This window comes from Pelobates fuscus, chromosome 3, assembly GCF_036172605.1.
Source record: "Pelobates fuscus isolate aPelFus1 chromosome 3, aPelFus1.pri, whole genome shotgun sequence".
NCBI lineage: Eukaryota > Metazoa > Chordata > Amphibia > Anura > Pelobatidae > Pelobates > Pelobates fuscus.
Genome location: NC_086319.1, coordinates 27,825,706 through 27,847,393, shown reverse-complemented (window position 1 = coordinate 27,847,393; position 21,688 = coordinate 27,825,706). Strand labels below are relative to the sequence as shown.

At 42.2% G+C, this 21,688-nt stretch overlaps 1 protein-coding gene across 1 annotated transcript in view; it reads right to left on the bottom strand.

Annotated features, from left to right (window-relative positions):
• Window positions 1–21,688, bottom strand: part of TSPAN12 (tetraspanin 12) — an 85,759-nt gene that overhangs the window by 49,023 nt on the left and 15,048 nt on the right. Inside the window, exons 4-5 of the mRNA XM_063445089.1 lie at window positions 20,770–20,852; window positions 8,029–8,164 (exon numbers count right to left, since the gene is read on the bottom strand). Of these exons, the coding sequence (XP_063301159.1) occupies window positions 8,029–8,164; window positions 20,770–20,852 (219 nt within the window). The remainder of the gene's footprint in view (window positions 1–8,028; window positions 8,165–20,769; window positions 20,853–21,688) is intronic.

Here is a 21,688-nt window from a genome sequence, read left to right as displayed (position 1 = left end):
ACCGATTATCGGTCTGGCCGATATTATCGGACGATATTCTGTACTTATAGCAATATCAGTATCAGCCAATAAAGATACCGATATTGAAGACTAGGGCTGCCATCAGGGCCCAGCACTCTCTTACTTACCTTCCCAGCACCTCCCTGTCTAACTCCTGAATGGCTGTCAGAGCGTTGCCACGGGTTACCATGGCAGCAGGCCGCGAGAGTCAGCCAGGGGAGCTGCTGGGAAGGGAAGTAAGAGTGTTGCTGGGCGACCTTTGCAGAGTCCAGGCCACCGTACTACCAGGGAACACGATCTCCCCCCTCCCTGACCAGGTATGTAGCAGGGAGGGGGGACTAAAACAAAATGTAAAAAAAATCATTCACTCAATCAAGTTAAAACAAATAAAAACGCCCCCTACCACATTTTAAACACATTACATACCTACACAAAACACACACACTGCATTCATTATATACACACACTACACAAACACACTGCATTCACTATATACACTGCATCCACTATACACACACTACACAAACACACACACTGCATCCACTACACAAACACACACACTGCATCCACTACACAAACACACACACTGCATTCGCTAATCAAATACTCTCACTGCATCCACTACACACACACATATTCTTGAAAACATACAAAATTCTGACTGGCATGTATATTTTGTGCATTTACCTTAATAATAAAAAAAATTAAAAAAAAGAGATTAGCAAAACAATAAATATGTTAAGTTAACAGTAGATTTGTGTAGAAATAGTTTATTTTTTCAAAATAGTAAATGAACAGAATATCGGTATCGGTAAGTTATCGGTATCGGTTCTAAAAATTCAATATTGGTCGATCTCTACTTTTTACCATTTTATTTATTTACATATTTACACTATTTAATGCATTATCAAAATAATGATTTTTTTAAAATAGCGGGAGAGAGAGTGGGTCTTTTAGAGCAAATCTATTATTTCTGGGCTTTTTCATATATTTTGCAAAGATTCCCGACCCTAAGGTGAAATTTACAGTTAGGGTTTGGTGGCCATGGGGTGCAGTAAAAAGGTAGCTCTACTTACCTGAAACTGTCCTTCATGGCCACCGCCATATTCTTCCCTCAGAACGTCTTTGGGTACTATTGATTAATTTGCCACATCAGTGAAACCACAATGTCCCAGGAAGTGAAAAAGAATAAAAAGAGGAGGGGGGTGCTATATATATGAAATCACAGTGTTATACTTATATCTGTATACAGGTGGTCCTGTCAAAGATCTGCCGAATCGATCTAGAAACAAATTATGTACATAGCATAATACTGTATAACACAAATGGTGAATGAATATAATTTGGTATTGGGTCACTCACGATCTCCAAAGCCTATTATAGCAGGCTTGGACTGTAATAGCTCTTCATAAGGTCATGCAGACTATGATTTCCAAGATGTTCCACTTTTTTGATTTCTCCCCGATCACATCAAAAGCTCCAATAGCCAAATGGATACGATTAAAGGGATTTATTCAATAAAATAACAAATTCACAAAGTGATAAAAAAGTATAAAAGTACTTTTATACTTTTTTATCACTTTGTGAATTTGTTATTTTATTGAATAAATCCCTTTAATCGTATCCATTTGGCTATTGGAGCTTTTGATGTGATCGGGGAGAAATCAAAAAAGTGGAACATCTTGGAAATCATAGTCTGCATGACCTTATGAAGAGCTATTACAGTCCAAGCCTGCTATAATAGGCTTTGGAGATCGTGAGTGACCCAATACCAAATTATATTCATTCACCATTTGTGTTATACAGTATTATGCTATGTACATAATTTGTTTCTAGATCGATTCGGCAGATCTTTGACAGGACCACCTGTATACAGATATAAGTATAACACTGTGATTTCATATATATAGCACCCCCCTCCTCTTTTTATTCTTTTTCACTATTTGTATTTGTATAGTGCCTTTGGGTGATTTGTTTGGCACTTGGGGGTTGTTGCTGTTCCCATTATTTTCTAATAGCGCCAATCCACCCATATATTTCTCTAACCAGAAATAAATTAGTATTTTGACAATGTCCCAGGAGCCTGCATACATCACGTCTGAGCAAGACGATGCTTGAGCCAGTTGTCACTTCTGACAGCTGCTAGGATTGGACGAATGTTAAGTGCACCCCTACTTTGTCATATAGTATCTTTGGATTGCATTGGATCAATGAAACATAGCTAGCATTAGAATTTCATAAAGATTATATTTTTTATGAAATATTGAGAAGCCACAGAGCTACTTTAAATGCCCCAATGCATTTCAGAAGCAAACATTCCTTATCTGGAAACCTCATACGAACGAATGCTACTGTTTGTGTGCTGTACCAACAATGAATGGATTATAAAGTCAAACATCAACAGAACATTTTACTTCTAAGTCTAGAAATGACATTTGTGCAGATACAAACAGCAAGGGCACAACAACTGCCCAACAAAATCAAAAGTGATGTTTGCTATTTTACATGCTGGCAACATATTTCTATATGAATATTTAAATATTTACATTAGCTGCAAGTATTTTTATTAGATAATTACCATTGCCTGGAGGCTTATATCTTCTTGGCTTTAGACAGAAATAAAATGTGCAAATTGTTGACACAAAGCATCTGTTTGTCTTAGTCCTGTCTCTAAATCCATTTCACTTAATTTCTATCTAGATCATTTTACAGTGTCTATAAATAATTTTTGACTCTGTATGCATTTGTGAATGGGTGTGCATGTTGACTGACAAGTTAGAAACTGAATTATAAATCAGATTATTTATATATTCAAATGTATTGACTCGCTGTGTCCCATCAACTGGAGTCTACTTCCAAACTACAAAAAATACTAAATAACTAGTAAAATTATTATTATTTTTAAACTACAGAAGCCATGATTCAAAAAGGACAATAATAGAAATATTATCTAACTTTTACAGGTTTGAAATATTATCCTATTAAATTATTGTACAGTAAAGTAAACAAAGACAGAGATTCACATGTGCAAATTTGTGAAAATGCTAAATAATGCAAATCTCTGAATGAGGGACGACATCACCAGAGGCAGAGCAGGCAGCAGTACCAAGCGAAGGAAAAAAAGGCAAATTAACTTTTTTTTTTTTTATAATTTAATTCAGGGGGCACTGAATCTAAATAGGGAGGAAAACACTATAGCGTTAGGCAAACATGTTTGCACTCCTAATGCTATATTGTATCTTTCATTCCGCAAAATCAGTTTGTAAAACCGAAACCTCGACTAAACGTGCAGTCTTCGACCTCTCAACTGAGAGATTTTGCCTATATGAAAAGTTAGGTATATAAATGCCCGACTGATAACATGTCCCACTCTCGCAAGGTGCACCAGCAGTAGCTGTGACTCAAGATGTCAAAACAGATCACTGACAACAAAGCACAAAGCGAAAATGCGCAGTGATTGCAACACAAACCTCAATAACATAAGACATAACATCAACAGGAGTCCTTGCAAAATATATAAATGTAATTATCAGAATTAATGCCCCATTAGAACAATGAAAAACAAGTACAAAGAATTCATAAAACACTTGTATGGTTAATGCAGGAAGCAGTATAAACCAAAATTACAGAGACGAGCAAGAACCGTTTCAGTGACATTAAATAATAAATGCCGTTCAACAGCAGTAAAACAGTGTAGAGAACTCTCACTATTCCTATTGCAAAGAAACAGAGCAGGAAGAAAAATGACTTCTTATCCACACGCAATAAATATGTTTCAGGATAGGTCTGAGCAAAAGTCGTTAAACTCACTGAAGCAGTTTTAAGGCAGCTGCCTAATCTCTGTTTGAGAGGTTGCTTATTCTAAATCACACAATAGCAGATCTCTTAAGAATATACAAAGTAACAGAGACGGGATAAAATGAGACATTTTCTAAAAACAATGAAACTGATATAAGTTCCCGGACGGATACACCATGAAGAATCCTCAATCTAACTGTGCAACTATGTAACACTATGCAAAACAACATGAGACTGAAACAGCACTAAATATAAAATGCAACAAATTCTCTACCATTTTTTGCGCACATATTTAGTGAATGTTAAAGGGACACTATCGTCAACAAAACAACTTTCGCTTAATGAAGCAGTTTAGGTGTATAGATCATGCTCCTGCAGCCTCACTGCTCAATTCTCTGCCATTTAGGAGTTAATTCACTTTTATTTCCGTTTAAGCAGCCCTAGCAACACTTCCCCTTGCTGTGAATGACACAGTCTGCATGAGAGAAAAATGGTTTCATTTCCAATGAGATGTTAACTTGCTTTAGACGTTTTTATGCTCTGCTCTGTAAATTGAACTTTAACTACATACAGGAGGCTTCTGCAGGGTCTAGATGTCTATTAACAGAGCAGGAGATAAGAAATTATAAATTAAACAGAATTTGCAATAAAGAAGTATAAACATTAGATCTCTCTATCTCCTCAATGGCAGAGAATTGAGCTGTGAGTTGAGCAGGCTTCCCCAAACTCCGGCCCTCCAGATGTTGCTGAACTACAACTCCCATGATTCTATGAATTAAATAGATAGGCTGAGAATAAAAAAATAAATAGGGTGAGAATCATGGGAGTTGGAGTTCAGCGACATCTGGAGGGCCAGGGTTTGGGGAAGCCTGCTGTAGGGGCATGATCTATACACCAAAACTACTTCATTAAGCTAAAGTTGTTTTGGTGACTATAGTGTCCCTTTAATGATACTGCTGAAAACATTTTTTGATGGTTTTAAATCTTTTGGATGTTGGAAATCAGGCCTTGTTACCTTTCTATCCTAGTAGACATCATATAACTGATTACGCAGATCAGTCACTGACATTTATTACACTTTAATTCCATTATTATTACAATACATATTTTAACCCTTTATATATTTGGCCATACAAAAGATTGTTAATGCATATCAGAATCAATACCAGGTACAATACTTATTTAGCTGTTCAATAAAAGAACACACTAATGTTATCAATAAACATATTTCCCATCAAGTTAAATGGTTCATTTTCATGGTTATTGGGTTCCCACTTGATGAATTTATTTAAAAAAAAAAAAAAAACTCTACTTGCTGTCCCGTTCTCAACCCCGTAGATGCTCTGTTTGCCATGGAACCATCACTACGCTCTATGAGCACCGAGGCCCTACTGCACAATTGTCAATCTGTACCAATTGGATGCTTCACATAGAGAAACATTATTCCAATTCTCTATGAGAACAAGAATTGTCAGCAATTGACAACTTCATGAACGTGAAGACTCTCAATAGTTGAAACTCTTCACCTCGAAGTACCCTCTGTGGCTCTCGGACAGATCACAAACAAACAAAAGTTCATAGATTTGTTAGACCAAAAAGGTTTACTCACCAAAACCGCTATATTAAAATATAGCGGTTTTGGTGCTTACAATGTAGAAGAGTTTACATCACTGTGGCCAGTAAATCTACACAAGAGTGTGGGGGCATTCGTACCCAAATCCTTTGTATAAACCTGGTTCTATGAACATCTGTCCACTGGTACTGCCATTTTTCACTCAATTCTAACAATTTCCTCTTTACCTTCTTCCTGCTATGCAAAACCAGTGGCTCTCATCCACAACATTTTAATAAACCTGTGGCTTGTGGTCAGGGATCCCCATCTTGAATACTAGACTTTCTACATTATGATTTTTTTAAGACTTTTTTTTTGCTTTTATATAAAGGAAGAGTTACATGTAAAATATACACGCTCTTATATTTTGTCAGATATTGTTCAACAACTGAAACCAGCAATATAGTGTAAGGGGTTACTCCAAACATCCTGACAGCGTCAGTAATTTGGTGTGGTCATGGTGCGGTGTTTCAGTATGAAGCACGTTATTACCCAGCTAGCGTCATTCGTTTTGTCTCCCAAACGTAGGTCTCATTTAACCTCTTGAGTACCAGAAACATGGCAGGACTGCAACATAAAAATAGATTTTATCCAGCCTTGGTGATGAAGGGGTTAAAAGAAAAATCGAGTTCTGCATATTTTATTCTTTTTTTACGTTACCGTTTCTGTTATATGTGACATACAATTTTGGCGAGAGAAAATAAATATATATATATATATCACCATTATAAAAATTACATTTTGATAGACAGAGAATCTACTCTAAATTGACTTAAATGTTTTTAGAGCACTTGAAATGGTGAAAGATATTCTCCTGCATCTTGCTGTAATAGCTACATGTCATCTGCATAACTCTACATTTTAGAATAAGTTACATTTACAGCTTATCAGCATAAACATTAGCAAGAGGTGATGAAAGAGAATTGTCTGGAGTACGTTTTATCATATAAAAATGCAAGAAAGTATTTTATGCAAAAATATTATTAAATTGAAAAAAGGTCCAGGAGGTCGTACATTATTGTGAAACTCGCCAAATCAAGCTCGCTGTCATTTAGAGTCTGTGTTATATGTTATAACACTCAATTAACAAGTGGTTTTTCAAACAATTCTCAGAAGCAGTGTAGCTAACACGTTATTAAATGGGTAAAAACATCCGAGGCACTATAACTACAATAGATCATTGAAATCATTATGTGGGGGGTCACCCCCTGCCTTATGTCAATCCATCTGTGCAATTTGACAAAACTGGTGGCCCATCCAACTTTGAGTGGCAATGTCACATCAAGCACTTTAACATTGGCCAAACTGCTATATAGGGGCCATGCGTTGAGGGCTGGAATGGGCATGACACTTGTCAAACTCTTTGCAAAGAGCTCTAATGGTTATGGTGTTTAGAATCCCCCTTCAATGGGTGATCACATAATAAAAGTTCAATATATTACTAGATATTCATATTATAATAGCAAAATATATCTGATTTATATTATAACATTGCATTTTGTGCTGTGAATCATGCGTTTTAAATGGGAACTAGTTGGGGAAAATGAACACTGGAAGTCATAGTGTACATTACAATATAACAATCTGCAACATTTGGCTTTGATGGGACAGAATTTCCAAAACATCACATGTCAGGTATGGATTGATAAAGGTGTACATAACAGATGAAATTAAAAAATTACCCATGTACACATTTGTAGGTTTTCAGTGTACTCAGCAGAGATTGTAACCTGGTAAGCACAGATATTTTAATTAAAAATAAGATATATTTAAAAAAAAAAAAGTGCTTACATTTTCTTTTTATTACAATATGTATTTTTTATGGAGCCATTAAAAAAAAAAATTAAAAAATTGACAATGGGAGAATCAGCATATTGCAGTTTTCAGTATTATAGATGATAAGAATAAAGCTATTTAAAAAATGGCCAGATAATGAACTGGCAGAAGAAACAGGAGGGTATGGAAAAAAACAGATAAGGTATGAAAGATGGGTTGAAAGAGACATTAAAGATCTGCCAGATAAAAGCAGCTTTGACGTAAGTACAATTTGTAATAATAAAAATGCTGGTCATCAATAATGCCCAAAGAGCAAGCTTTCGATCCATTCTATAAAATGCAGAAACAGTAACAGTGAGCGAGCATGCTGAGCCGCTCTAGCAGTCAGGAAAGGCACAAGCAGTCCAACTGAAATGCAAATCTATTTATCCAGATCGGGTCTTGCTGAGGATCATACAAAGTACATTTTCCAACAGGTACTATCGCTCTATGGGCGAGATGATTATATTGTGTTTTAGCATTAGGATTTGATTTGGATAACTGCATTTCCATTCCTTTTGGACAGGTTTGGTACTTCCTTGACTAATCTAGAGTTAATGGGACTTCTTATATATTTACTGCACTAAATACAGAATCATTGAATATTGTTTATATTCTCTGCCTACAGATACCATTAATATTTGCGTCAGTTATTTATTACTGAATTTTGGTAGAACCGTTTTAATAAAGTTATGCGTTAACTATTTTTACTTAGTGCTCTTTAACCTTTTTGAGGTTTTCTAAATATAAACAATGTGTACTGTGACTGCAGCGCCGAAGAACAAAGACAGAAAGAAACCTACCCACGCAAGAAGTAACAGGTTGCTTTTCACAGTGCCACAGTAGCCAAGCATCCCAACGATGACAAGGAAACAGCAGACAGCAATCATCACTGGATGGAACACGGGGAAATATGTCAGAACGATGGCTTCTTCTACCCTGGAACGGGAGACAATGTTACAGGTTATGCGTGATCATGTCTAAAATTGATACCTAAATCAACAATTCAGATATTACACAACTAACTGATCCGTTTGTGACGACAGGTTTAACCCAATAAGCTGGACTAGGAAATTGAGACAGGTGGGTGACCAGCATCGCTAGTGGGATCCATTATTTCAATGGTTCGGCCCGACAAGAAAAGGAGCAGGCTCACTGATAGGCCAACTCCAGCCTCCAGGAACATGTAGGGAGCGTTGCTGAAGTGCTCTCTACATGGTCCTAGTGCCCACTTCGCAGCACAAGTGCATCTAATGATGGTAAATGTAGCTTATTAAAGAGTATCAGTCATAAAAGCAAAAAATATGTATTTTTTTATTGGACTAACAGAATTTTGTAATGACAAGCTTTTGGAAGAACCTCCCTTTCTCAAGTCTAAAGAATTTCTGAGCAAAAGCTTTAGAGTTGAGAAAGGGAGGTTCTACCGAAAGCTTGTCATTACAAAATTATTTTAGTCCAATAAAAAAGGTATTGCAAGATACAAATGGTATCTGTTTTTTACATCTTAGATAATCCAAGTAGGCTTCTATTTAATATTGTTGGATAAGCTTTTTTTAAATTAATAATTTTTTTGGATAAACTTTTTTTTAGTTATTATTTTTTAAAAATATTTAAATTCCAAAAATATATCATGAATAAAAATATATAATCAAATAATACCAATAATTTCACAATATTAAATCGCTTTAAAAGTTTATCCAAAAATATTAAAGCAGCACTGTCATGCCCCCCTAAATTCCAGCCATTCAAGAAATATGCAGAGACAAAGGAAGTACTGCTTTGTTTTTGTATTTCACCTCCACTTGACGCTTCTTGAAACAAAGCTGAGCCTAAGTGTCAATCCTTGCAGCTGTCACCAGTGGCTTTGTCTAAGAAGGACGCAAGCAGTTACATCGGCACCAAGGTGGACAACGTCAGACCCAGTTGGCAGCGCCCATGAGGGACAGGTTTAGGTATGTAAACTCACCTTTACCTTACCACCTCGGCCATTAAATCCCCAGCAGCGATGTCCTCATCAGGGGATTTTACGAATTCCGTAAAGTCCCCAAACTTGACAATGTCGCTTTAAATAATTTTAAACACTTATCCAACAATAATAAATTTAAGGTCTTAGATAGCTACGCACACTTCAGTAAAGTAGTTTCCAGTCCAACTGAAAATCCAGCGAGTGCACTTCTTCTTGTAAGGTTTGTCAGGTGTTTTCACCAGGGCAGGTGAACTGACTGAGAGAAGGCCACAATAAAAAAGGCAGAGAGTGTACTGTTCGTGCTAGGCAAGATGTATTTTTGTTCTCTTTCATGAATGAACATACAAAATGTCATGAGCTTGTGCTTGGCTTTAAAAATACCAATAAATATATTTTAAACACTAGCTACTGCTAGAAAATGCTATTGCACGAGTTTTTGGCCTTGTGCACACCTCAATGACAGAAATAGTCATTGCGAATCATGCCTTTTTCTTTTTTTCTTATCCTTTATTAGCAGAATAAAAAGATTACATTTTGAACCAGACAAGTTATGAATACTTCTAGCTAAACCAGCTCACTCAAGCCAGCGGTTTGGAAGATGGTAATCCCAATGTTCATGCCAACGTGGATTAGAAAGCCAGATACAATGTTACGGCACAGAACTCATGTTTGCGGTAGTCATGTGTACATGAGCCATTTTCTTTTATATATAAAACTTTTACCACAACACTTTATGAATATGTGACCTTTTTTTCGTCCATTTCTGTAAAGTGGCAAAATGTTCAGTCTGTCAACACTTTTTATTCCTCTTTAAGATGTTCTGCTTTTTTTTTCCCTGATGATTTTATCACCGATTACATTCACACAGTAAGACAAATGACTAACACTATTACATTATTTATACAAAAAGGTGAAAGTCGTGAAATGAGAAAAGAATGTTGCCATATTGACATGAAAAAAGTCACACTTTTGCAACTATTTTTTGTTTTATACTTTATACAAATATGTGATCCAAAAAAACCAAAATGGAACAGAAAAATAAAATAGCTGAATAGGTTAAGTTAAGAATATTTTGGTACAAATAAGAGAATAAAAAGGCAGAAAAAGACTGCCTAAAAAGTGAACACAATACTTTATATACATAACCCCCACGGTGGTCACAGCAGACTTAAAGGCACACCTGTATGCCCCAGTACATAATTTATAGTACATATAAAAGCCTCTCACATAAAACATTAAACAAATCCCTTAGGTCGTACCATAATCTCAGAATCAAAAGAAAGAGAATGGCATTGAAGATAATTGGATGCATTACTTTTAAAATTCTGGTAAAACTGGTATTGTCCTGTAGCGGAGAGCTGATATTCCACAGCTATTCTCCACTTAAGATCCCAGTGAGGCTCAGGAACAAGTATTATAGATCCATAGAGTAGTAATTCCAGCAGGCAAAATAATCCAACACTATCCCAACAGCACTCCCAATAACTGGACGACACACAGCATCAGGAGCAGAACTGAACTTTTATTCCCACAGTCTCCTTTTAAGAGTTTCTCCCATGCAAGGGAGGGATTTACACACATTAGGACATCAGCCAATACAGTAATAGTTAACTCCCACACATCTCCTCCTCTTAAGGTGACTCATAATCCTATTATTTGTACCATACAATTCCCCAAAACCTGGATGTACCCCTAAACCAGTAGATAGCATAATTCTTAGGGTACCGCCAGGTAGCCCTGATCTGGGTGAATAATATATCCAAAATTCACCCAGATCGGACCAGGGGTTCGGGAGTTAGGTGGAGGGTGAAGTTTGACCGACCGCACACAAGGTAGTATCCGAAAAGGGTTCCATGTGTTTGGGCCCTGCGGTCGGTCTCTGTTCGGCAGTAAAAACATATAACAATCCTTGCCATCCACACTTAATATTACCTGCATTGTAGTTCCCTTGTTCTGTACTTGTTCTACCGAAATGGGGGGTAGTCTGGTCCCTCCGTTCGGTAGTTACGGAACTCTGGAGGTCTCAGCGGTGTTCGGTTGTCTGAGTGTCCGATTTGAGTTCCAGACACTCAACGACCAAACACCGCTGAGATTTTTATGCGTAAGATGGCCACCGCGCGTGGTTCATATACCGAACAGCGGCCACCCAGGCATTTACCAATTACCCATTAAGCTGCGGTTTGGGAGAAGTGTGAACGCTTAACGAGGCGCACACTTCTCACTGGGGTGGTCTGATGGTTCGGTAGTTTCATTCCTATGAGACTACCGAACCCACATACGAAAATACTCATCTATTACATATATACACAGTTACAATAAAACGAATGCAGTCTTATATGAATATTACAGGACAGGCTTGATACAATCCGCTACATGTCCATTATAGTAATAGCCAGGGCATTATTTTTAAATTTTATGTCAGGACAGGAGGCTTCATATTGCTTTACCTTCTTTACTGAAAACCTCCAGCAGCAAAGAAACAGTTAACAAAACTTTTCAAAACAACCAATCAGAACAAACAGGCATCAGTATAAAACCACTGGAACAGTCCCTCCCACTTCCTCTTTCTTTGCTGCTGCCTCCAGGTGAGCACTCACCAACTCAGAGTTGTCTCTGCTCTGGGTTGTATTTTCTTGCATATACTTTATTACTTGGTATTTTTTGCACTGTTTAGTTATTGTTCCCACCTGACTAATTGGGCTGCCTAGGTGGCCCCTTCTGTCCCATCTCGGGGTCCTGAGTGTGGGGGTTCTTGTTTCTCCTGCCTGCCCTTTGCTCTGGGCTTCCCCTGGGGCTCCCATCTGACCATCCGCCTTGCGGTTCGGTCCGGCGGTTTCCTCCCGTTTTTTTCCGCCTCTCCCTTCCACCCCCCTCTCCCTACACTTGTCTGCGGTCTCCGACCGCACTTCTCACCGCGACCTCCCTCGCGCAGCCGTCCGCGAGGTAGGCCGCGCTCGTTTTGCGGCCGCGGCGGCCATTTTGTTGGAGCCGCGGCGGCCATTTTGCCGGAGCCGCGTGGTCTCCTCGCTCTCCCTCTCACCGGGCCTCGGTCCCCCTCAACCCCCCTGCCCCTGGCCTGGTTGTCTCTCGGTCTCTGCACTCCCTGGTGGTTGGGACTTTCACAGCTGTCCGGGGTGCAGACTGACGGCATGTTAAACACACTCATGTACAGTTTTTTTCTATGCTACACTGTATGCCAGTATTTGTGTTTCTCCTTCCCTAGCAGGTGGATTTTTCTCTCCCAGGTGCCCCTGATAACCTGCCAGTAATAGGGGTGACCCCCCTTTTTTTTTTTTTTTTGAAATATATTTGGGACTCAGTCCCTACCTAATCTGCCCTATACTGGGCTATCCTAACGTGCTGTTGCACTGCTATGGGCTGGGTGACCCCCTCCCTAATGACAAGATTGCCTGGAGCCTGGGCATAAAACAGAGGGTGACCCCCTCCTATTGCATTATATATGCTAGTGCTTGCTGGGTGACCCCCTCTTGCACGCTGGGTGACCCCCAGCCAGCCATACTGAGGTACCACACTGATTGTGCCTTTCCTCTATTTCAGTGATATTATAACATGGCTGAAGAATCTGGCTCCCACGCCCCTGAAGCCCTCCAGGCATGGCTATACACCGCCTTGGCGGATTCTTTACCCAAGGCTCTCGCTGCCCTCCATGGGGACGCCTTGCCCGCACCTACGGGTTCCACACCCGGTCCTGCTGGCGCACGGGACTCCGACTCTGGGGGTTCCCTGCGTTCAGCGGACTTATGCACCATACGGAAGAGGCCTTGGAAAGCCCCCAGCACCCACACAGACAAAGGCAAGATGCCCACCAAGCTGGCCAGACTGGGTGCCGAATCGGACGGCCACCCCGACATAGGGGCGCTTACTGGGGAACCAGACTTCGACGTCCTGGACGAATACCGGGCCGGCGGATCAGGCCCCGCGTCACCTGGCGAAGATGCCCCGGGCCACTCCTCCCGATATGTACGGGAGACGGTGCTGAACTCTCCACGACCCAGCTCACTGAAGGCCTCTACCGCTCACGCCGACGACCCCGGCGAAATACTGGACCCCGCGGGCCTGCCGCTCTTCGACCCACGTCTCCTCAAGCATCCTCGCTCGGCGGAGTGGACTCCCCCGGACCACATCGCAGAATTCCTCCGCTACTGGCTACGTCGCCCATTGGATAAAGAGGTCAGGGCGAAGCTCCGGGCCGAATGCCCGCGCCCAACGCTGCCAGACAAGGTGGCCAACACACCTGACTTTGACCCGGTTTTCGCAACCTTTCTGAATAGGTCGGGGAAGGACCCCCGCAAAGGCCTGGAGCAGGGCTTGCGCTCCACCCAAGACAAGCTCCTCGACATCAGCGGCCCGCTGACTCAGATTTTCCTCATGGCCGATGACTCCCTACAAGGCGGACCGGCGGTTGACGCATACCTCCTCCGCGAGTGGGCACAGAGAGCAATTTGCCTCCTGGGGAATGCCAATGTGGCGATGAACTCGGAACGCCGTAAAGCGGCACTTTATAAGCTGGACGGGAAATTGTCCGACCTAGCCCCCAAAGAACTGGGCCCGGAGGCCAAAGGCCTATTGTTCGGTGACGCCTTCATGAAGGAACTGAACCGGCACGTGTCTATCTACACGTCTCTGAATAAGGCGCAACAATCCCTCCGCAGAGTTTTCCGTGCTGGGGATCGTTTTTCCTCCAGGGCTGGTCGGCAAAGGGGCCGCGCCACCAGCAGAGCTGCCTTCATGGGCAACAGGCCCCGCATCTCGGAGTCCTTCTCCTCCTCCTCCTCCCGGTACCAGTACCGCCCTTTGTTCTCCCGTGGATCAGCCAGAAGCCGGGGAGCCTCCTCTACACGGGCGAGATACGCCTCAGGTAAGAGTCTTACCTTATTTACCACACTTACCCATTGCGGGCAGACTGTCTCACTTTTCTCCTCAGTGGGGGGCCATCACGGGAGACCCGTGGGTTCTGCAAACCGTATCCGGCTTCAGGATCGACTTCGTGTCAACCCCGGTCCAGACCTCTGCCCCACGGCCTATCCGTATGGACAGAGAGGCGTCCGCTCTGGTCCATTCGGAGATTCGCGCCCTGATGGGCAAGGGAGCGGTGGAGAGGGCGCCGGGCCCGCCTCGCTTCCTGAGCAATATCTTCCTGGTAAGGAAGAAATCAGGGGACTTCCGCCCTGTAATCAACCTACGCGCCCTCAATGGATATGTCGTCTACCGACATTTCAAGATGGAAGGCATCCACCTCCTCAGGGATCTGCTTCGCGAGAACGACTGGTTCACGCGCTTAGACCTGAAGGACGCGTACCTCACGGTTCCCGTCCATCAGGAGGACAGGTGTTTTCTCCAGTTCATCTGGCAGAAGCACGTTTGGCAGTTCACGTGCCTCCCATTCGGCCTCAGCTCGGCTCCATGGTGTTTCACCAAGCTGCTGAAACCGGTCATGTCGACGCTGAGGGCCAGAGGGATCAGATCGATCGTCTATCTGGACGATATCCTGTTGATGGCACAAGATCCCGACATCCTGCGCAAGCAGACGGCTTTCACTACCCGCCTGCTCCAGGACTTAGGTTTCGTCATCAATGTGGAGAAGTCGGAACTGACCCCCTCTCAATCGGTCCAGTTCCTCGGGTTCGTCGTGGACTCGGTCCAGACACTACTCCGCCTCCCAGTACCCAAGGTGGCTGCCATCAGGAAGGACATCAGACGCCTACTGCGCAATCCGAGGATCACCCTGCGGGACCTGGCCAGGACGATAGGGCTACTCTCGTCCTCCATTCAGGCCATCTTCCCGGGCCCCCTGCATTATCGGGCCCTCCAACGCCTGAAGGCTCGTTACCTTCGGTCGTCCACCTCCTACGGCCAGATTGTGTCGCTGTCGGACGAAGCCCGCCTGGAACTGCACTGGTGGCTTCGACACATGCAGGCGTGGAACGGCAGGGCAATCTTCGGGAACAAACCGGACTTCGTCCTGGAATCGGACGCCAGCTGCCTAGGCTGGGGCACTACTTGCGATGGCGTGGCGACAGGGGGTCTCTGGACCCCGGACGAAAGAGCTCTCCACATCAACTGCCTGGAGCTGATTGCGGGGATGTTCGCCATTCGCAGCTTCACCAAAGGGATGAGTCATTGCTCCCTTCTTCTTCGCATGGACAACGTCTCAGCTGTCCGATACATAAATCGGCTGGGAGGTTCCCGATCCAAACTGCTGTCAGACCTCACGAAGGATCTGTACCAATATTGTCTGGACAGAAAGTTGTCGATCGTCGCAGAATACCTTCCGGGACAAGACAACCTCGTTGCGGACTGGTTCTCCCGCCACTGGAGGGACTCCAGCGACTGGCGACTGCAACCTCGGGTGTTTCAGAAGTTGGACCTCGTGCGTGGTCCCCTCCATCTGGACCTATTCGCATCCAGGGCGAACCGACAAACGGAACGGTTCTTCAGCTGGCTCCCGGATCCCCTCAGCATGGCGGTGGACGCATTCCTTCAATCATGGCCCCCTTCGGGGGCATATGCGTTTCCCCCTTTCTCCATGATCCTTCGGACACTACATCGCCTCAAGCTTCTAAAGGTGTCAATCGTGCTGGTGACGCCTCTCTGGAGAAGTCAACCATGGTTCCCTCTCCTGCTAGAGCTATCGTGCAGGGATCCGCTGGTGCTACCAGCCTCCAGATTTCTCCTCGAAGACCCAGTGGGGAACCCACACCCGTTGATGTCGGAGGATCGTCTAACCCTGGTGGCCTGGACCGTTTCCGGGGATCTTGGGATGTGTCGGGACTATCGGCTACGGCTAGAGAATTACTCTGGGACTCTTGGGCACCTGGCACCAGAAGATCATATTTACACGCCTGGCGCTCCTGGCATGGCTGGTGTTTGGAGAGACGTTTGGATCCCTTTACGGCCCCTGTTTTAGCCGTCTTGAACTTCCTGGCGGAGCTATTTTTGCAAGGTAAGTCTTATAGGACTATCAATGTTTTCCGCTCGGCTATCTCGGCGGCCCATGTCCCTTTTCAGGGTTCTGGTGTTGGTAGGGAACCCTCGGTCTGCAGACTACTCCGAGGTGTGAGGCTTTCGAGACCCCCTACTTCTCGCTACTCCTCGTTCTGGGACGTATCGCTCGTATTACGCTTCCTCGAGGAATGGCCTGATAACGGGGATCTATCCTTACGCCAGCTTTCGGCCAAGCTGGCTCTCCTGCTATGCCTCGTATCCTTTCGTCGGGTCTCGGATGTCCGGGCCTTTGACGTAGAATCCTTTTCGTTTTCACCAGATGGTGTCTCTGTTTCCATTTCCCGCAGGACGAAATCTAATTCGTCTTCGGTGTCTTATCCCTACTTCCCCGATAGACCACGTCTCTGCGTGGCACGCTGTGTGCGGACATATATATCCGTGACCTCGTTGTGTCGGCCCTCCGCCCATGGTCAGCTATTGATTTCCTACGTTCGACCGTTCGGGGCGGTCTCTGTACCCACGATCGCTCGTTGGATTCGATGGCTCCTCTCATCGGCGGGCGTGGCGAGTTCATTTGGGGCTCATTCGGTTCGGGGTGCTGCAGCGTCGGCAGCTCTTGAAGCCGGTGGGTCCCTTGGGGATATCCTCAACGCTGCGGACTGGTCTAGGGAATCAACTTTCCGTACTTTCTATTTTCGTCCGCGCCCACATGTTTCTTCTGCTTTTATGTCTGGACGTTAAAATTGCAATATGAAGCCTCCTGTCCTGACATAAAATTAGGGATTATTCTAGCCTCGGTGAGGGAATAATCTAAATTTTATTAAAGACAGGAGGCGAATATTTCCCACCCTTATGGTTTTTGTTTTTTTCCCACCCTTATATGGGAGTAGTTTTGGTTTTATGTTAATCTAGGTTTCGATGTACACTACTTTATGTATGGTCCGAATTATATTTAATAAACATTTTGTACCTACAATTGGCGTCAGTGTTGATTTATTTATCAATTTGCGGTCTATTTTGCATTGCCTGTATAGGATATGACATTCTGCTATGACAGTTTACTTTCACGACGTTTCTTTTCTTTTCAGTGTGATCTAACTTGCTCTGAACATGACGGTTGCTCTTCTAAACGGATCGGATACAGTTTTCGTTTGGTCTTCATGCTCTCCTGCTCGACCTCATCAAAGAAAGAGGAAGTGGGAGGGACTGTTCCAGTGGTTTTATACTGATGCCTGTTTGTTCTGATTGGTTGTTTTGAAAAGTTTTGTTAACTGTTTCTTTGCTGCTGGAGGTTTTCAGTAAAGAAGGTAAAGCAATATTCGCCTCCTGTCTTTAATAAAATTTAGATTATTCCCTCACCGAGGCTAGAATAATCCCTAATTTTCAAACACATAATTTCTTCTTCTTAGGAAAGCCAGACTGAAAAAAATAAAATAAAAAAAACAGCCTAAAACACTATTATTTATACTGGGAGCGGACGTTGAACCGAATATTAAGCAGTACTTCTCAATAAGAGAGAGTGTCCAAGTGGCCACAACCCGCTGGGTCATTAAAAGTGATCAGTCTTGGAGATCAAATGGTCTCCCCCGACTAGCCTTCTGTGAAGCTGTGCAAGGGTGTGGGCTGTCGATGCATTCTCCAGTGGAAGAAATGACTTTCCTTGCTCCTTTATGGCACAATGCTAGAATGAAAGTATGTCAAATCATATTATCCCAGTGCTCCAAATGCCAAACACGCAGAAAAAAAAATAAGGAGCCCTGAAAGCAGATACTACCCACTCACAGCTGGACATTAAGGAACACATTCTCCTGCTCCTTAAAGGGACACTCCAGGCACCCAGACCACTTCTGCTCATTGGAGTGGTCTGGGTGCCAACTCCCACTACCCTTAACCCTGCAAGTGTAATTATTGCAGTTTTTCATAAACTGCAATAATTACATTGCAGGGTTAACTCCACCTCTAGTGGCTGTCTACTAGACAGCCACTAGAGGTCACTTCCTGGGTTCTAGCACAGGAAACCTGTGCTAGAGCGTCGCTGGACGTCCTCACGCTGTGTGAGGACCTCCAGCGTCGCTCAAAACCCCATAGGAAAGCATTGAAATGATTTTTCAATGCTTTCCTATGGGGAGACGTAATGCGCATGCGCGGCATTTCAGATCAGTCTCGCCCACCGGCCGACGCAATCACTGGGAGGAGCGTCGCGGAGGCGGAGACAGCGGCGAGGGACATCGCCGCTGTCCCAGGTAAGTGACTGAAGGGGTTTTCACCCCTTCAGTAACCGAGGATTGGGGGGTGGGAGGGAGAGGGACCCTCCAGTGCCAGAAAAACGGATCGTTTTTCTGGCACTGGAGTTTCCCTTTAAAATGAAGATAGTCAAGAGGATGGTTAATATCAAACTTTGGGGAGGCAGTAAATGCAACAATGGTGCAATGGCAGATGGTGTCTTTATGAGTGTGCGTGTGTGTGTGTTTGTTGTTTTACGACTAAGCGTGTCTATGTCAGGGAAGTTTTATCATTGTAAGTAATAGACTGTGAGGTGGGACAAGTGACGTGATGACAAGGGTGGATATGTGGGGAAAGTGGGATACAGGCTGGTGATGTTGGAAGAGGGGGTACACAGGGTAAGTAATCTTGGAAAGGGGGTAATACAGGTCAGGTGGTGTAGGAAGGAATATGAAAAATGATAAGGGGAGTGAAGGGGCATGGTTTGCAGTAAGCACACAGCAATCAGAAAAATACATGATTATCTGACAGAGCTAAAGTTTCTTGTGCTTATTGGGTCAATTTAAGGAAATGTGAATGTTAAAAAATATATAAATAATTTTTAAATGGACGGGCTAAAAATTAAAGAAAAAAAAAGCAAAGCAGAGAGTGCAAGAGGCCCGGGGCTGAGCAGTCTTAGAACATGAAATGTAGGGACAGGTTGTAAGAGGTCAAAGAAAATGTATATTAGCATGTGGGATCCCTGGAAATGTTTTGAGGTTAACAAAAGGTCCTCATACTCACACATTGTTAAGAAAAATTTATTTTAAGATCAAAAGAGGAATCCGGTTACTGTATGCAACGGCAGGGAGCCGAGACTCCCGTTGATGTATGCAACGGCAGGGAGCCGAGACTCCCGTTGCTGTATTCAACGGCAGGGAGCCGGGACGGTAGTAATTGTATACTGGTTATGAAGGTAAAGACACAAGTTGGAGTACACTCTAAACATCATAACCACTACAGTCTAATGTTGTCAGGAGTGCCCTGGCATCTTACTGGGTAATTTATCAAACCGCCACTAAAATAAGAGCTGTACAGGGCTGCACTCACTAGCTGAAAATGTCAATCAGCCATTGACGTTGGCCATCAGCCAACGAGCACGCTCATGTATAAAATCTGCTTAGTTCAATGACAAAATCTGGATTCTGCTGCAAGAGAGGACCGGAAGTGGCTATAGCACCAAAAGGAATATAGGTAAGTTGTCAAGCCATTCTAAAAAAGGTTTGACAGATTACTCTGGGAGTGCGCCAGAGTACTCCTGGCACCATAACAACTATAGCAGGATGGGTGATTATGGTACTTGGATTGTTCCTTTAATGGCAGATCTCTGTAGTGGTTAGGATGCCTGGAGTCCCTGTCACTTAACCACAGTAACAAGCTTATGAATGGTGAACGCTTAATGAATAATGATCAATGTAGAACAGATATTTCTAATGGTACACTACCCCTTTAGCAAAGACCCCCAACCCAGGAAGCACCGCTAGTGACCGTCAGAGTGACTGCCACTAGAGGCATTACTCTCTGAAAAGGCAGTGTTTACATTTAACCCCTTAAGGACCAAACTTCTGGAATAAAAGGGAATCATGACGTGTCAGACATGTCATGTGTCCTTAAGGGGTTAAAAGGCTGCAGGGACAGGCTATACACACCAGAACAACTTCACTAAGCTGTAGTTGTTTTGGTGACTATAGTGTCCCTTTAATTCTACACGATATTTAAAATGCAAATAAATGGCTTTTACATTTTCTAGACTATTCTAGGTATGCATGTGAACTAAACACGATAAACTTCTATTTTTGTATAAACAAATAGCAAAGAAGTCAGCGAACTGGAAATTTCAGGGAATTGAAAAGAGAATTGCAAAACAGCCATGACTGAAAAAAACAGACAATTTATTGAATTCTTCCAGTTTGTCAATTTTTATTTAACATTTACAAATCCCTTCTCAAATTTTCTACAATTCCCTTTTGTATAAAATATATTATTAGGAGTACCGTATTTAAAAGCATATCTATATAAGCTCTAAATTCCTTGGCAAGTAAAGGAGTAACTTGACTTTACTTATATATTTTAGAAACTGCAATTAGATACACTTGATTAGTCTAGACATTACAAATGCAAGAAAACTAAAAAGTAAATGTTTTTTTCCTAAAGCATGGCTGACAGCAGACAATCAAGTGAAGTGGACCGTTACAAATGTTTCTTCACAAACTTGAAAAGACGGCGTACATTAACCATGAAATGTTTCAAAAGAAACAGACAAACCATCTAAATTGTTACATGAGAAAACGGATGAATGAACGGAGTCTGATAAATAAAATATTTTTAAGTATATTTTGATATTTCTTACCTTGTTTCTGCAGTTAATGTGAGAACGTTATTTATATAGTCCCTCATCCACGCACAAACTCCCAAAACACATATCGACATCAGCTAAAAAAAAAAAAAAAAGCATTATACAAACACACCACAGTGATTACGATTGATATAACATCACAGCATTCCATGGGGATGGTTTACTTCAAGAAAGTTCATTTGTTACTTTTTTTAATTTTTTTTTTTTTTTTATACAGAGCAGCTATAGCAAGACAATAAGAGAAGGTTTATTTTATTAGAGAAAAAGGAGAACCCACGGGATTATGTTGGACATACATTTGTATAACAAATAGGCAGATGTTAAAATGACGTCTACGTAACGTTAATTTTACTTTATATAATTTTGAAGGGTAGGAAAACAAATGCACAAGCTCACTTTAGAAAAAAATAAATTAAAAAAAATACATTTAAAAGAATATATGATTTGATAAAGACCAAATCCAGTCCTATAACTTTAAAATATACCACTGTAAAACTTTCATTGGATTTTGTTCGCTCTGTGGAAGTTGACATGCGGGGCGGTATTAAGATGTGCCCCTATGGGCATTATTAATACAGGCTTTTCATGTTGTTGGCTATGGATATGTTGCCTGGAGCAGTTTTCTCTGCAAACAGGACTTTATGATAAAAGAAAAGAAAAGGGGAAAAAAATAGTTTTGTTCGAGTTTCTTCTATCCTCAGTAAAAACGCAAAGTAAAAATTAGATTTTCTGATATCTGACATTGCTTTTTCATTTGAAATGTAAATGCTGATGTATTACTAGTATGTACTGATTAATAAAACATTTTTTAAAAAGGTACTAATTGTTCATCATTAACAATAAGTTGTTTCTAGTTTTAACTTTGAAATCAAACTAATTTATTTACAGATTAAAATAAAATAAAGCTTTTTTT